The sequence below is a fragment of the Eleutherodactylus coqui genome, chromosome 4 (assembly GCF_035609145.1).
Source record: "Eleutherodactylus coqui strain aEleCoq1 chromosome 4, aEleCoq1.hap1, whole genome shotgun sequence".
Taxonomy (NCBI): domain Eukaryota; kingdom Metazoa; phylum Chordata; class Amphibia; order Anura; family Eleutherodactylidae; genus Eleutherodactylus; species Eleutherodactylus coqui.
The window spans coordinates 137,338,949-137,352,979 of NC_089840.1; the positions used below are offsets into that span (position 1 = coordinate 137,338,949).

The following is a 14,031-nucleotide window of genomic DNA, read 5'->3' on the forward strand; positions in this document are numbered from 1 at the left end:
GGATCAGGTTATGTGACTACACCCTGTATTGAAATGATTTTGCGCTGCAGCAAGAAGCAGTAAGACATTGCCAGAGAGCATATATTAATAGCCAAATGAAAATACCACAATAGTAATATTGTATTACAGAGAAATATACACTCTATAGGCTGACATGTAAGAAAAGGTATGACTGAAAGCAAGAAGAGCTTCCTGTGCAAGAGGTGAAGAAGAAGAAGAAAAAAAAAACAGAACAACTTACAGAACAGAGGAAAACTTTTCTGTTGTCCATGAGCAGATGGCCATCCAAGGTAAGCAAGGTAGGAGAAAAGAATAAACATTCAGAAAGTAGAAAACAGATGTAGAGATAAGAAGATGAAGAAGTGCTGACACGGCTGTTTCCATTATAAAACTCTATTAGTGAAGCCCACTTTCTAGATTTTATTAATTCTCACAAACATACTACTTTCTTCTGCACCCCACATCTGCCCACGGCGCTGTGATTAGTAGTTCTCTTCTGCCTCCACTGCTCTTTTCCCCGACAGTATATGCTGTATGGAGAAGCTGTTCTGTGCTGCGGACGGCTACTCTCATTCACACCGCCCACTTCCTGGCGGTCCCATTGTATGGTCTGTGTCTCACTGCATCAGGTGGTGACGTACACCCAAAGGGCTGTGTACATTGTTGAAATTGTATTCCTGAATAAAAACTTTAAATGCACTTAATTTTTTACTATAATAATTTTGGCTCATAGAATTTTCTCTCCTTACAATAGTTACAGTACGACAAAAGAAAATTCTGCACAAGGCAGGGTGCCATTTCACCTAATGGTTGTTTCATATGGATTGTATTTTCGGGCTGGAGTAGCAAGCGTTTGTTTGTTTGTTTGTTTGTTTTTTTACTTACACGGGTTAAGTATTTAGCTTATGGGGGTCGAATGATCACTGATGCAATCATTCATCTCTATAGGCCTGCAGCACATCTCGCTGTTAATACGATCTGAACAGCTATTTTATGCCTGCATAAATGAGTTAGTCAGCTCATTAACAAGTGTTTACACAGCCCGAATGTTAGACCAACGAACCTTCTGAAAAACGCTCAGGCCCAGTAATCGGCCCATGAAAAAAAAAAGGACCATAAGGCTGGCCTTATATGTGCTACTGTTCGGGGGAGACAGGGAGTGCAGAGGGTCCCTGTGCAAAGAATGTACGTACCTCTCCCAAAAACACACAGCTCAGAGCTAGTGTACCACTAAATAATGCAGTCATCATATAATAAATACCAGCTCTTGAGAAGGTTTGAGGAAGGCTCTTTTAAAGCCAAAAAAAAATCTCTGGATGTATTTTCTGCAACTAAAAAACTTGCGGTGAGGATATACTGACATCCAATATCTTTTCTATAACTTGTCTCTGCACACTCTTCTCTCCTTTTGCTACCTCTGTTGCCATGCTTAGTAACCCCCATAGTAATACTCTACCCTCTGTGGCCCCACAAAGTTACAGTGCCCCCTCTGTGGCCCACTACTAGTAAAAGTAACATCTTCAGTGGTCCCACACTAACAGTGCCCCCCTCTCTGCACCCACTGGTAAGATTACTCTAACATCTCAATAATGCAGCATTTTTGTCAGATACTGTATGTGCCATATCCAACTTAAAGGGGTTGTCTCGCGAAAGCAAGTGGGGTTAAGCACTTCTGTATGGCCATATTAATGCACTTTGTAATATACATCGTGCATTAAATATGAGCCATACAGAAGTTATTCACTTACCTGCTCCGTTGCTGGCATCCCCGTTGCCATGGCTCTGTCTAACTTCGGTGTCTTCTTGCTTTTTTAGACGCGCTTGCGCAGATCTATCTTCTCCATTCGGCTCGGCTCGGCATCACCGGCATTTTGGCTCCGCCCCTTGTACGAGTCATCGCGAAGCTCCGCCCCCGTCACATGTGCCGATTCCAGCCTCTGATTGGCTGGAATCGGCACATGTGACGGGGGCGGAGCTTCGCGATGATGCGTACAAGGGGCGGAGCCAAAATGCCGGTGATGCCGAGCCGAGCGGAGAAGATAGATCTGCGCAAGCGCGTCTAAAAAAGCAAGAAGACACCGAAGTTAGACAGAGCCATGGCAACGGGGACGCCAGCAACGGAGCAGGTAAGTGAATAACTTTTGTATGGCTCATATTTAATGCACGATGTATATTACAAAGTGCATTAATATGGCCATACAGAAGTGCTTAACCCCACTTGCTTTCGCGAGACAACCCCTTTAAATTTTTTAGATAAAATTATATATATAAATATATAAATATATAAATAAATAAAGGCACATGTATGAAACAGGAGTCTATAGAAAGGCCCCATACAGTTTAAAGGGGAAATTATATAGTTTTCTACAATACGCCTGTGTACATAAGGCCTTGCTTTGCAATTCTTTCTTAAAGACAAAATCCATAAATTAGTCTCACTGTTGAAATGCAACCATAACCAAAGTATTTTTTTTAATGACGAAAGTCATTAAAGGGGTTGTCCCGAGGCAGCAAGTGGGTCTATACACTTCTGCATGGCCATAATAATGCACTTTGTAATGTACATTGTGCATTAATTATGAGCCATGCAGAAGTTATAAAAAGTTTTATACTTACCTGCTCCGTTGCTGGCGTCCTCGTCTCCATGGTGCCGACTAATTTTCGCCCTCCGATGGCCAAATTAGCCGCGCTTGCGCAGTCCGGGTCTTCTCCTGTTCTCTATGGGGCTCCGTGTAGCTCCGTGTAGCTCCGCCCCGTCACGTGCCGATTCCAGCCAATCAGGAGGCTGGAATCGGCAATGGACCGCACAGAAGCCCTGCGGTCCATGAAGACAGAGGATCCCGGCGGCCATCTTCAGCAGGTGAGTATGAAGACGCCGGACCGCCGGGATTCAGGTAAGCGCTGTGCGGGTGGTATTTTTAACCCCTGCATCGGGGTTGTCTCGCGCCGAATGGGGGGGGGGGGGGGGGGGGGGGGGTTTAAAAAAAAAAAAAAAAAAAACCCGTTTCGGCGCGGGACAACCCCTTTAAAGACTGTACTGGCTAATGAGGAGCACAAATTTAGGGTGTGAAGATTCAAACTGTGGGCATTTTCCAGGAACCGACCTCCTATACTGGTCCTGTCATAAACCATTTGTTTCATTTTGTGAGAGCTTGTAGGCATATTCAGTTAAGCAAAGGACCAGTAAAAAAAAAAAGTGTTAATGGGGTTATTCAATGAACAGAAGTTATTCCCCATCCTCAGAGCCCCCACCATTCCCGAAGGTAATCTACATAATGGCAACCCCCCCGAAGTGAATGGATTGGCAGTAGGCACACCTGACCACCACTCCATTCATTTCAGTGCCTAGCGATCGGTCAAAACCCTCCGATCACCTAGTAATCCCCAATCAGGAAGAGAGAACGTCTCTTGATAAGACAACCTCTTTAAATATGCAGGTCCATGGAAGTCATTGACAGATGAAGCAAGAGAGAAGAATCATAGGCACATAACCTCATTAATAAATGCAGTACATTGACGGGACAGATTTTCATAATATCCTCTTTATTTGTATAGCGCCAACTTATTCCGCAGCTTCCTAAAAAAAGAGCTGTCACTGGAATTTCTGTATGCGTTTTTATCTCCTTACAGACCCCCCAAATATGTCTTTTTGCAATTTATCATCATTAAAAGTTTTCTGTAAAAACCAACAAAACAAACATAATTTCACATAAGGAGTCTCCCCACAACGGTTCTCTCTGCTCGCAGAAGGTTTTCCGCTAAGGGTTTAATTAAACTAGGACTGGCTGTGTTTATGGATAGGTTAATGCTGTATTAGGGTGCATTCCCACGTACGGATATCGGCTCGGTTTTCACGCCGAGCCGATATACGTCGTCCTCATCTGCAGGGGGGGGGGGGGGGGAAATGGAAGAGCCAGGAGCAGGAACTGAGCTCCCGCCCCCTCTCTACCTCCTCTCTGCCCCTCTGCACTATTTGCAACGGGGAGAGGCGGAACGGGGTGGGGCTAATTGTCGGGACTTAGCCCCACCCCCATTCCACCTCCTTTCATTGCAAATAGTGCAGAGGGGCTGGAGCTCAGTGCTTGCTCTTGGCTCTTCCATCCTCCCCCCCTGCAGATGAGGACGACGTATATCGGCTCGGCGTGAAAACTGAGCCGATATACGTTCGTGGGAATGCAGCTTTAATGTTACTGGTAACTGATGAGTTAAACACTTCTCTTATTAGGAGATCTTATGAATTATACTAACAGAGAGATCTTATGCTGTATCCAGGTAGTGTGTTGGGGCTGGTGGGGGAGGCGCTATAGATGCCAGGAAGTCAAAACTCAGAATTTCGCAACCAACTTTTGCAATAATGAAAATTTAGAAAAATACTTATTTTGGGGGGGGCTTTAGGTAAAAAGTAGATAAAACACAAAACAAAAATTCCAGCGATAGGTTACATTGTTCCCTGCAATAAAGAAACTCCAATTTCCAAATCATACTGATAAATAATACGTTGTCTTTATAGAAAACACTGAACCCCAATTTTCATTCGGAAAGTTTTAAAGAGGAAATGCATGAGGGTAAAACTTAGTGTAGAGAAGTTGCAAATTTTGGCGCAAGCTTAACTTGTGCAAAAAATTAAGCAACATATGCCAGCTCTCAGCAATTTTCAGGAAAGCGAGGGGGGTGGCTTTGTCAGACGTAGGTGTGGCTAATCTGGGCCGCCACATTTATGCATAAATTTACGTCAGAAACTGGTGTAAATCATACAAGCAATCTAGTGTAGCTCCTAGTTGGCATGTGTTTCTGTGCACCTCCTCATACATTAACCCATTCAGTGGCACGCCCAGAAAATTTCCAGGGCTTGCTGCACTGACCATTCTGTTAAACCCCAGAAGATTTCCGTGGATAGCTCTACTGCTGAAATGTGCAGAGCACTGAGCTATCATCTGAAATCTTCCAGGGTTTTTACTGCATACTCAGCACAGCAAGCCCCGGAGATTAACCCCTTCAGTGGCTGGTAATAATAAACCTGCCACTGAAGGGGTTAAAGCCCCTTAAGCGCCGGTGGGAAGAATATTAAGACTGGCATTTGAAACAGCATTTTTAATGAATTTTCCCCAAAATGTCTTTTTTGGGTTGATATAAATGACCTTGCATTTTTTCACACTATTTTTAAGTCATTGTTATATAATAAAATTACATTTTGCATTCTAAAATACTAAAAGGAGATAACTTACATGTCGGTTGTGATGGTAAAGTGAGGTAAGCGTGTACGGCAGGATTTGCAGTACAGAAAACGGGATGCCTGTCATAGCGGCTGATGCCGTTACCATTGTAATACTATGGGAAAAGCATGTGATTACTGCAGCAATAGGGAGGCAGGAAACTGCAAACAGGTAGACAAATCGCGTTCCAAAAGTCTTCACCAAGTAATCCATGGAGAACGAAAACACTATTGATGTCACAGACTGAAGGAAGAGGCCCAGGCTTCCCACCCGCACGCCTAGTCAAGAATTCAAAAAGAAGAAGTAAGCAGGGAAAACACATCATACTGGATACTAAGGTAGAATCAGACTTCTCTACTGTAACTGACCTTCATCATATCGAAGCCTAGCCTCAGTCCCCGGCTCTGCTGCTGGCACACCATTATAAAGTCCTTCTCCAATGAAGTCAGTGTAAAAGAGAATAAAAGTCATAAGGCCCATCCACGAACACAGTTGGGCTACAAACAGGCGCCACAGAGCAACAGGAACTCTGCAACAAAACATCCTGAGTCGCGATACCAAAGCACACATATTTCTCAGTGCCAAGGCCGTTCGGCAAACCTTGTGTGGTAGAGACCAAAGTTGACATGTTCTTATGCAAGTCCATGTCTTGCCTGCTGGTTCTGAACATAGATCTGGCTGTCCAGCATTCATTTTGACCTCTTCTGTAACAAAAAATGTGGCAAAGATACATCCCGAAAATATAATAAGTAGGAGTGTGAAAAGGCACTCTTCTTGGCCACCTAATTGTTGTGCCAACCAGCTGTCCCGCCAGTCCACAGAAGGCAATAAGTATCCAACACATGCTCCTATGCCAACAGTTAAGGCATACACAGAGAAAGCTCTTCTGCAGGCGTCTCCTTCTGGGAAGAGATCGGAGAGTAGAGCTTCCACAACGGTGAAGCACACTTGTCCACAGGAGTCTAGCAAACCAATACCAAATATGAGAAAGAACACCTCCAGGCCGGCACGGTGGTGTCCAAATAAAGTGGCTAGATGTTTGGCAGAAGGAATGATAAGGAGGCTGAGCAATACTCCAAAAGATAGTAGCCAGATGAAGGGCCGCCGACGGCCAAATCTGCTGCTCCAGCGGTCACTTGCAGAGCCTATTAGGTGTACGACCAAGAGACCAAGAATGGGACCGAGACCTAGAAGCGAAGGAACATTTTAATTACTGTAGACATTAAGCAAACAAGACTTGGGCCAAATGTACGTGGGCATGCATAGATTCTGCATGGAGAATCCCGCACGGAATCCGCCAGGCGTCCGCACATACCTGCCGTTCTTGATCTTCATGTGTACATGCACAGTACAGTTTTTATTTTAAACTCCTGCTTTTCCTGCGGAATCTGTGGCCAGTCCGGTTTCCATTGACTTTCCATTGACTGGGAATTGCAGGAAAATGGAGCATACTACGATTTTTAATCCGCGAGCGGAAACCGCAGTTTGTTTCCGCTCGTGTGCATGAAAAATCCTTTTTTCCACAGCATGCTATGGAGGGTTATTGATGCAGAATCTAGAAGCAGATGCCTGCTCTGGATTCCGCAGCAAAAATCTGCCTGTGTCTATTGAGTCTTAATCGAATATACACTTTACTTGCACAAAAAAAATAAATAAATAAAACACAAACCCCACTTGTACAAGAAAATGTAGTATTTAAATGAACATTTATACACTCAGCCCCAGAAACATCCTATGCAGATTATATGATAGTAATTGTTTTCACATGCATGACTATATAACCATAAAACGGTTATGGTGTGCCATCCGTAACAGGTAGTGGAACCAGGGTCAGCCTATTAAGTCAGCCTAGTCCATGGCTAGCTTATGGCTTCAACTCTGCAATTTGCCTTTTACTTGTCTCTCTGCAAAAAGGTCCGTGACATTGTCTGTTGGAAATACCTCACTGGGGTCTTCCTCACCACTCTACTGTAACATCTCCTACAGTGTATGAACAACTGGTGGTCTGGGAGATGTGTCCCCTGGTTGGCCCATTAGCCATATTGTGAGTATAATTTAACCTGACCCCACTCATTCCTGGTTGTGGGTCATTCTGTAGTCTGGCTAGGTATTAGTGTAGTGTATCTTGACGCCACCAGAAGCTAGGAGTTTGACAGGGAGAACACCCCTAGCTCCCAATTGGTTCAAGACAGGAAGGTCCTAACTGCACAGTGTGCATTGATTAGCGCCTGAGCTGCAGCCTTAGCCTGAGGGTTACTTGTCTTCGCAGGCATACATTATTATATGTTAATGTTGCCATTTTTTGCCTGCATTAACATCTAATAATGTAAGGCTCCGAAGGAAAGTAACCCTCGGGCTGAGGCTGCAGCCCAGGCACTAATCAATATACACACAGAAGCCGCAGGGATTCAGTCTGTCAGGTCCATGCCGTGCTTGCCGCCTCTGTGCTCCCCGACGCCCGTTGCACCCCCGCTCACCGCTCCCTATTGTTTCCGCAGCAGTCAGTGCATGTGTTACACCGCCAAAACAGCCGTCTGCCACCTGTCCGCTGTGTCCCCGGCATCTGCCTGTCACTTTCGTGCGGACCACCGGCTCAGGGCTCCATAACGTCAGCACTCTCTGGTCAGAATTTCTGCGGCCGTAGGACGCGCTTCACCACCTATCCAGGCGGGTGGCTGGACGGTCTGTGCTGCGTCCCGCTAGCCATTTTAACACCTTTGTGCTGTCTGCCACAGGCTCGGGGCTCCATTATGTCGGCACCCCCCGCTCTGCGCTCCACTGCTGCCAATCCTTTAGTGTCCTTCCGGGACCTACGGGGCAAGCAGCCGTGCAGCCAATCACGTTCAATCTGGACTCCACCAGCAGTGCCTGGTGGCGTCAAGATACACTAATACTGTCTTGCTGTTGGTGTAAGGATGTGTGCAGTGCAGCTCTGTCTGGATCCAGTTTGGTGTCAGAGTCGGGCTCTATGTTGTGTCAGATGGTGGTTAGTCTGCTTGTTGGCGTTTGGGTATAGACTATGATCCGTTGGCGTTTGCCTGGATCCAGATTAGAATTTGTGTTTGGTGTTTGTTCCCCTCCGTCCATAGGTGTGCAGACGCCTGAATCTCCCTTCATCCATAGGTGTGTGAACGCCTGATTCCATGTCTTGTTTGGAGTGTTGAGTGAGCATGTGACATCTGTGTCTTGATTATCTATGGGGTTTAGCTTACATCAGACTAGTTCTATCCGCTTTCCTACTTTCCATCTAAGGACAGGCTGGGCTCTTAGGTATGAGATGAAGGGTCGTTCTTAGCAGGACGATCACCCCGCTCGCAAGCAGGGTCTGCTTCCCCAAAAGTTGTTTCCCTTTCATGTTGGTTGGTGCGGTCCATCTTGGACAGTTAGGTCTTATGTGAACTCCTTAGTTTGTTTGTGCAGGCAAGGTGGAGAAGTCCAGCATGAACGCAACAGAAACAAGATATCATCGAGTATAGCTGTGAAATACAGCATATTGCTATTATATAAAAGTGTTCAGATGTATGATTAAGGTTTTAAATTCTTGAGTAACATTTGAAGATAATCACAGATTAACCCTTTCCAATCCTGGAAGTTCCTTATTTGGATTGCAAAAAGCCCCGAAAAAAGAGCGCAGGAGGATCTTTTTCTCATTTTCTACAATCCTGGATTCAGTGTTTCCTAAAAGGCTTTCTCTTTTTGCTGTTATACAACAGTGCCATCTGCAGTGTGTATGCGTCAGAGAGGCTCCAACAGCGGAATGGCTGGCAATAGACGGTAAGAATACCCTGTCGGACGTCTTCTGGCATTGAAACAGAATGTAGGAAGACGTCAGACAGTGGATTGGAAAGGGTTAAAGAAAAAAAATGTCAAGATGTTAACAATTCCATTCAGCTATTTATGGCTAATGATGGAAAGCATCAGCATTGCTGAGCACTGACTTTTGCGAGGGCCGCATGCTAAGCAGTAATAGCGGTTGTAAGTGTCCTAGCATTTTGCACATTGTGCCACCATTTACAATTATATTTTATGGCAGCGTAATTTATTAATAGGAAATATTTACAGTGGGCAATTATTGCTACGGTCACTTGGAAACAAGAGACTCATGGCGAGAATTGGCCAGTGTTAACCGGACTCAAAGAGGTTGTACCAAAAGCCATAGGATAGGTGATTAAAGTATGATTGATGAGGTCTCACCTCTGAGCCTGGGAATAGAGGTCCCATGTCCCCATCTACTACTGACTGCACCCCTGCAGTGAGGGTACGCTAGAATGGAGTGGTACCTGTGCATATACAAACGGTCAGCTATTTCCATCAGCTCCATTGAAATGAATCCTACAGTCATTAGAGAAGGGGAAACAGTCGCCCGTGCTCAGGCTCGGTAGGTATCTCAGAGGCAAGACCCCAATAATTGTACTTTTATCACCCATCGCAGACATGTACAACCATAACAGACATCTACAGCCATAATGTAAAAGTTAATTGTTATCATAGTCTGATACACTGAAAAGTTTATGAGTGTTCAATTACATTCACATTCACCTACCTAGTACCATCGTCATGTAGATTTCCTCCACTCCAGCTTCAAGAAGCAAAGGCGGAACAAAGGTGACGCCCGCTGCTAGACACACTTCTAGGCCACATGTCAGAGAATTAACCAGCAGCAGCTGTGCAAGAGGGCGCTGAAGGTGTCTGCTGATCCCCACCTTCTGCATCATGAAAACTGAAGTTTCTTCACCTTGATCTTCTAAGATCCACTGATAAACATGGGGTTGAGTTTAGGACTGTGACTCTGTTTGGGCTGACAGAAGCCCATTTCTACTGGAGAGATTCCAGGTGATAAGTGGCGGCTCTAATTGTGTAATTTCCACGTGCTACGAAAAGTGATGACCAGAAGTATCAGACTTGTGATTACATGATAACGCGATATCAATTCCTGTGAAAGACAAATGAAATGTTAACACACAATACATATATGAAGTGAATTGTATTATTGAAGCCACATCTATGATACATTCTGAGATGATGAGGCCATGATGCCGCACTTCAATAAAGTCTTCACTATTAAGGAGTTTAGTCAAGTGAAAACCAAACTGTACAAAAATCTTCCCGCACAATCAGTGGGAACAGCTGTACATAAGTGGCCAAGAGCTCCACCACCACTCCATGGTCTGACCAAGTATTCACACACTGTATCAGGCTTCAGACAAGAAGTGTCCGTACAAAATCAGCTTTAGGGTGCGTTAACACGAGCGCATAAACGGCGCGTTTTAGCGCCCAATCGTATAAACGTGACCATCTGAGGCATTGGTTTCCAATGTATTCGTTCGCACGGGCGATTTTACGGCGCGTAAAAACGGCAACACGAAAAAAAAAAACGGAACATATGCGACCGAAATACGCTCCAACGCATATTCGATGGCCGAAAAGATAGTTTGCAAAGTAGGAACAAACGATAATACGCTTTCTAGCTCTGGTCATGATGGCCGAAAAACGTTCTTTCCAGCGATTAAACGCTGCGCACGTGCGAACGTAAATACGCCTACGCTCGTGTGACCGTGCCCTTAGGCCGGTTTCACATCTGTGTTTGACTATAATGGGGTCCGTTCGATTTTCACTAAGGCTCAATGGGTTTCATTCAGTTCCATCAGAAGATGGAGATATTTGGCCATGGGGATTCTCCTTTCCTGTTCCTCAAACGGAGCGAGAAAGCGGAGCCCCGAGTGCAGGTGTGAAACCACCCTTTAGACCCAATATCCACAGGAAATCCGTGTGGGTGTCCTGCACGCGTAATCCGCGCCCATAGGGAATCATTGGTCCCGCAGATAATTAAACACCGCACGTGCGGGAAAGCATCTGCATGCTCTATTTCATGCAGGTTTTCCCGCGCGGACGGCTCCCATTGAAGCAGTCTGGTCTCGCAACACACCCGCAGCTGTTTGTGCTGTGCCGCGGGACAGCAGCAGTTTAAAAAAAATAAATAAATAAAAAAAGAAGAAGATGTGCACAGCACATGCACGCAGCACGCTGCTGGCATGTCAAACACATCTGCCGAGCCTAAGAAAGAAGATACGGCCATGACAGATGGGAGACCCACAGCGTCCGGAGAGGCAAGTATAATCGATTTTCTGGTCTCATGTCTGCGGGAAAGGAGAGGGCCCAGATTTCCCCGTTCCTAAGGGCGCCTACCCACTTGCGTTGCCGATTTTCGCGCGTGATAAACGCGCCATTTTCGCACGTTTTTTGCAGCCCTCCATTGATAATCATGGGTGCATTAAGAGAAAAATAAGGAGACATATGCAACTGACAGTTCCTATGTGAAAAAACCCCACGAAACGGTAAAAAAAAAAAAAAACCCAGATGGACAAGAACACATTCTATACTAATTGCTCTTGAGAAAAAACGCAAAACCTCACAGGAAAAAAAAAATAATAATCGCAAGTGGGTAGGCACCCTTATACCGCACAGTGAGCTCCATAAAATAAAAAAAGCAAAAATAATGCCAAAATTGCTGTAATTTTTATTTTTTTTAAGTGTTCTTGCTGCAGAGAAAAGTGTAGTTGTTCCCAGCAAAAGAAAGGAAGTAATCTTGTAGATATGATACCTTTTAATGGCTAACAAAAATACATGATGTTATAGCGAGCTATTGAACCTACACAGGGTTCTGTTTCAGGCTTAACCCCTTAGTGACCACCCTATAATGTTTTTACGTCCTGCCTAAGTGAACTCTAATCCACGACGATGTAAAAATATGCATCCCTTTGGGGAATAAAGCCCTGCGGGCTCTGGACGGAACAGCTCCCAGCTGCCGACTCCTGGAGGTAGCTGACAATCTGGAGCTGTCATGGGGGCGGGGGTGGAGGGCCACGGGAAGACCCCACCCTCCCCCAGTCATGCGATCGCCAGTATCCACCGAATACTGGTGAGTATACTAAAGTCAATGCAAAGTTAAAAAAAAGACTCCACTTGGATCCGTAAGTGGAGTTGAGGATATTCACCCTCATCCTCCGCAATGTTCCACAGTGTTCCTGTCCTCCAGGACACTGTCCTCTTGTCCTCTGGCGTTATGTCACACGCATGCACCGAGGGCCGGGAAATGTAAGAACTCCCTACTAGTATGAGTAGCTGGATCAACATTGGGGGGGGGAAGGGAATAGAATATAGGCTAAACCGGATGGACATATAGCTTTTTTCAGCCCTATATACTAAGTTACTGCTATCAAAAGAAAAAGTATTTAGATCAGGAGTGTCAAACTCATTTTCACCAAGGGCCACATCAGCCAGCCTTATGGTTGCCTTCAATAAGGGCCATTTGTAATTGTAATAAGAGTCACTTCACCCTATTTTGGGAGAAAAAAATAAATTCCTTCCCGGCTCTATAATGGCAGTAAGAATGGGCAGCATCTCTACAGCCTTTCCACTCACCCAGCCTGCAGCACCAGTCTGGTGGCGGCAGCCACTGCTGATTCTGTGAACTTTGACTTGTCCCCTCGGCATCTGTGCTGTGTTCAGGACGGTGCAGTCAGACACTGTGGAGGGTGCAATGGTCATAGACGCCGCAGTGACTGCCGCTGTTGTACCTGTGGGGGGGGGTCTCAGCTGATGCTGTCTGCTTCCCAATCAGTTTGAATCATGCGAGTATAAACGGAGGAGTTCAATGGACACCACACCGTATGTGTTAACCAAAGAAATGCCTGTTTATTATACAATGTATTCAATCTTTATACGGTTCTACAAAGCGAGTGGCTTTATGCCAGATACAATTAAAATTAATAAGCTCAGCCTCTTATCAGTATGTCCACCTCTGTGCAGGTGTTATCGGGAGGTACATTCCTGTAAGGTTGTTAGTAAGTTTCAACAAGAATTATCTAAAGATAAGAACAGGACAGAAACCTTGTGGTAATCCAATTAATATTTCCAGGTGGATCATTCTAACTGAAATCTAACATATTTCTTAAGTGAAAGTTGAAAACCATACAAATATATATATATGTATTGTAGCAGACAAGCAAAGAGACAAAATGGAGTCTTTGTAGTCCATTTTTAAAGCGTCAGCCCTTACACGTATTTGTGGTTAAGCTTCAACCTTTAACAGAAGAAGATGCAGATTATATACACATAATTATTCTGTGAAATACACTTATCTTTCTCTATTTAAAAGCATAAACTAGAATTAACCCCTCACATACCGGAACTGCAGGCTGGGCGAGTGGAATATCTGTTAGGGAGCTGCACGACCGATGGGCCACATAAAATGAGGTGGTGGGCCAGCTTTAGCCCACAGGCCTTAAAGGGGTTGTCCCGCGATAGCAAGTGGGGTTAAGCACTTCTGTATGGCCATATTAATGCACTTTGTAATATACATCGTGCATTAAATATGAGCCATACAGAAGTTATACACTTACCTGCTCCGATGCTGGTGTCCCCATCTCCATGGCGCCAACCGAAGTCTTCATCTGCCTAGATTAGACGCGCTTGCGCAGTCTACCCTCTTTTGTCCGCCTCCGGCGTCCAGAGGTGCAGCATGGCCTCATACACTTCTATAGATGCATCACTGTTCTGTACAACTCTGTGCCTACATAGAGCCGTAATACGGCTGTGTGCATGAGCCATGGCATTACTGGAACACATTCAAGTCAGAAGACATTGTGGTTTGTACCATAACTAGGTGGCTTGGAATGGGGGTGTGGGGAATTAATGTGATCAGCTAAGAGAGAGATAAGGGAAGGTAAAAAGGACAGAGCTCAGGAGGCCGCAAATGATATATGGAAATCTAGTAATTTTCATAGCGCCTGAGAACACATGGGAAGTTATACAGAAA

The 14,031-nt window shown here is 45.1% G+C and overlaps 1 protein-coding gene across 3 annotated transcripts in view; it reads right to left on the reverse strand.

The window, feature by feature from the left end:
* Positions 1-14,031, reverse strand: part of SLC45A3 (solute carrier family 45 member 3) — a 44,142-nt gene that overhangs the window by 1,481 nt on the left and 28,630 nt on the right. For all 3 annotated transcript variants that reach the window (XM_066600176.1, XM_066600177.1, XM_066600178.1), the window contains 3 exons: positions 9,757-10,146; positions 5,582-6,400; positions 5,226-5,491 (listed from right to left, as the gene is read on the reverse strand). In XM_066600176.1, coding sequence (XP_066456273.1) covers positions 5,226-5,491; positions 5,582-6,400; positions 9,757-9,928 — 1,257 coding nt within the window. In that variant the 5' untranslated portion in view covers positions 9,929-10,146. The remainder of the gene's footprint in view (positions 1-5,225; positions 5,492-5,581; positions 6,401-9,756; positions 10,147-14,031) is intronic.